The sequence below is a fragment of the Acyrthosiphon pisum genome, chromosome A1 (genome assembly GCF_005508785.2).
Source record: "Acyrthosiphon pisum isolate AL4f chromosome A1, pea_aphid_22Mar2018_4r6ur, whole genome shotgun sequence".
Taxonomy (NCBI): domain Eukaryota; kingdom Metazoa; phylum Arthropoda; class Insecta; order Hemiptera; family Aphididae; genus Acyrthosiphon; species Acyrthosiphon pisum.
The window spans coordinates 40,314,226-40,317,237 of record NC_042494.1 but is presented as its reverse complement, the minus strand read 5'-3'; the positions used below and the strand labels follow the sequence as shown (position 1 = coordinate 40,317,237).

At 28.0% G+C, this 3,012-nt stretch overlaps 1 protein-coding gene across 1 annotated transcript in view; it reads right to left on the bottom strand.

Moving 5' to 3' along the window:
• Positions 1 to 2,835, bottom strand: part of LOC100571203 (serine--tRNA ligase, cytoplasmic-like) — a 4,035-nt gene extending 1,200 nt beyond the window's left edge. Inside the window, exon 1 of the mRNA XM_029486224.1 lies at positions 2,805 to 2,835. Within this exon, the coding sequence (XP_029342084.1) occupies positions 2,805 to 2,835 (31 nt within the window). The remainder of the gene's footprint in view (positions 1 to 2,804) is intronic.
• Between the last annotated feature and the right edge of the window lie 177 nt (positions 2,836 to 3,012).

The window sequence follows — 3,012 nt, the reverse complement described above, 5'->3', positions numbered from 1 at the left end:
AATTTGGAATTTATTGTTGATACCTATTATAGGTCAATTTTTTTTTATTACTATAGATAAGTATAGGTACCTATAATATGTATGTCTAATAACTAGACTGACAAACCGACGTTTGCTCCGCTCAGAATCGTTTTTCTTATACAGTGATATTATATCATTGAATTCAAATTTAATACTATCCATTATACAGAGACCCACTTGTAACCTACTGTGCAGCAGAGCGACATCCACTTACCCACCTTTTTTTCTATAAATATCAATAAACAAGATTCCACGTAAGGAATTAATTCTGTTACCAAAAAATCTAAAAAATATATTTAATATCAAATTTGGACGAAATTACATATTAAAAACCGGGAATAACTATTTTAGTTATTTTGTTGTTATAATATATTTCGTGGGTACCGTCAATCGAGGTGACTAGAAACGATTTTGACATACCTACTTCTTAGTATTGTGAGCTTAAAAAAAATCGCACTGGGCTACAAAAATTATATTTATTTCCACATACGTCTAATGAATAGAATAGAACCTTCAATTTAGTTTTTTGATAAAAACTCGCTTAAAAAAAAAATAAAAAACACGTGTTACAAGTCACCTCAATTTTTAGGTGACTTGTAACAACTATGAAAATTCAACGTAAAATTCAGTTCAAGAACATTAGAGTTGACTTGGAACAAAATATTTATAAATGTTTACATGCTTAAAATTTTAGTGAAATCAGAATTTACCTATCTTACTTACTTTTAATGTTAATACAAAAATAAGCAATTGAAGTTTTTTTACCTTAATTACCAAATAAAGCAAGAAAGAATTTTTTTGAAAATACCATCAAATTAGGCATGCAAAAACACAAATTTAGAAAAAAAAAATTTCAAAAAATCATTTAGAAGCTAAACTGCATTCTATGCATTTTATGCATTTTATGCATTGTATGCGTTTTTATGATGTTACAAGTCACCCTTTAGATTTTTTTTGAAAAATAAAACTAAAGCTATACAAGTAGGAATAAATATTTTTAAACTTTTAATAACAATATTCTTCTTTTGAAGTATCCTTTAATGTATATAAAATATACAAACCCCTAAACTTGACATCTATCACTAAAATCTAAAGCACTTTTAAAAGCAATGATAAAATCGCTGTGATCATGAAAAATATTTGACTATTTTTTTCGGAGGTAATGATTAGACCAATGGTTGAAGATAACATTTATAGTCATAAATATGAAAAACATATTATTTTTAATGGAGGTACAATTAAATTATATTAAATACCCTGATAGATATCTTGAAATATTTAAACAAAAACCAAATTGTTACATCTCACCTCGTAGTTCCAAGTCACCTCGATTGTCGGTACACTTGAAACTTCTTAAGTATACTATTATATAATATCTATGATAGTATCACGGTTTGTTGTTGATGTATAACGCGTTATAAGTACCTACCTAATGGATATTGTGATATCGATATGATTAATTTGGAATTCATTATAGGTACCTATTATAGGTTAATTTTTTTTTAATACCATATATAATATTATGTCTTATACCTAGACTGACATACCGTCTCCGCTCAGAATCGTTTTTCTTATACAATGATATTATATCATTGAATTCAAATTTAATACCATCCATTATACAGTGACCCACTTGTAATCTACTGTACAGCAGAACGACATCCACTTACCTACCTTTTTTTGTATTAAATACTTTTTGGTATTGAATACTTTGGTTTTTTATATTGAACATTTTATTTTTATTCGAAATAATTGGTTGGAAAAATATTATTGTCAACTGCAGTCTACAATAATAGAATTAAAATTTTTTTTTAGTATTCTGTATTTCTGTGTTAGCTGAAGCCTGAACGTTTGTGAAAACCAGATTTCTGAAAATAGTTATTGAATAATAATATTCCCTTTAAACTATTAGCTAACTATTAGACAACCTATTACCCATGTGTTTATATTACGATAGTTAGAAATCCATTTTAAAAACCAAAAGTATTTGAATAGTATTCCAAATACTTTTTCAGAGTATTTGAGTAGTATTTGAAATACTATACAATTAAAGTATTTGATTAGTATCTTAAATACTTAAAAAAAATATAATTGAGTATTTACTCAAGTACTTTTTAAAAGTATTCTTTACAGGACTGATAATATATTATAATATAGTAGGTATACCTGGTTGTTTTGGAGTTTTAAACTGTCGAAGAATTTTGTGGTGACCGGTGAGGACTAGGTGATTACCTATGTATTTAACCAAACACGCTCAATACAATAAGTTATTACTACTTACTAATTTTTATTATTAGCAATAATAATTGCTTAGGTATTTAAGATTGGTATATTTTGGGACGCATAAACGCATTATTATTATTGCGTACCCATTATGCTTCGATCTTCGTCTGATTGTCGTGAGAATGTGAATACTTCGTGCACTGCACGAGTGTGAGTCCCTCTCTATATTTTTTCATACTCTATTTTTTTTTATCTTAAAGACTTAACGGTCGGATCAAAAGCCGAATTTTCATTTTACTTCAAGTAGTGTTAGCAAGGCGGATTCTAAAAATAACAAATATTGTGCATTTTTCAAATGCATAATTTCACTTCTATATAATAATAATTTAGAAAATATTTATGGGCAGTCATACATGTTAACACTGATTTATGGACTGTTTTTTTGTGGTCTTCTAACATATAATAAAAACTAAAAGGTTAGATAGGTAAATAAATAATTATAACCCCCCCCCCCCCCCAAAAAAAAAAAAAACTATGACGTAGACATTTTCCCAGCTTACATTTTTCTCCCAGGCCGTCCTTGCTGTCCATCAACGTGCAAACAACTATAGGGCAAGCGACCGGAGTGAGCCCATTCGACACAGATTAAAATTATATTTTATTACCTATGAAAACTTTAAAATTAATAACTAATAAGGATTACAATGCAAAACTACATGAGAGTTCTCTAAATGATTATGGTTACCTATTGGATTTGATATTGGGTAA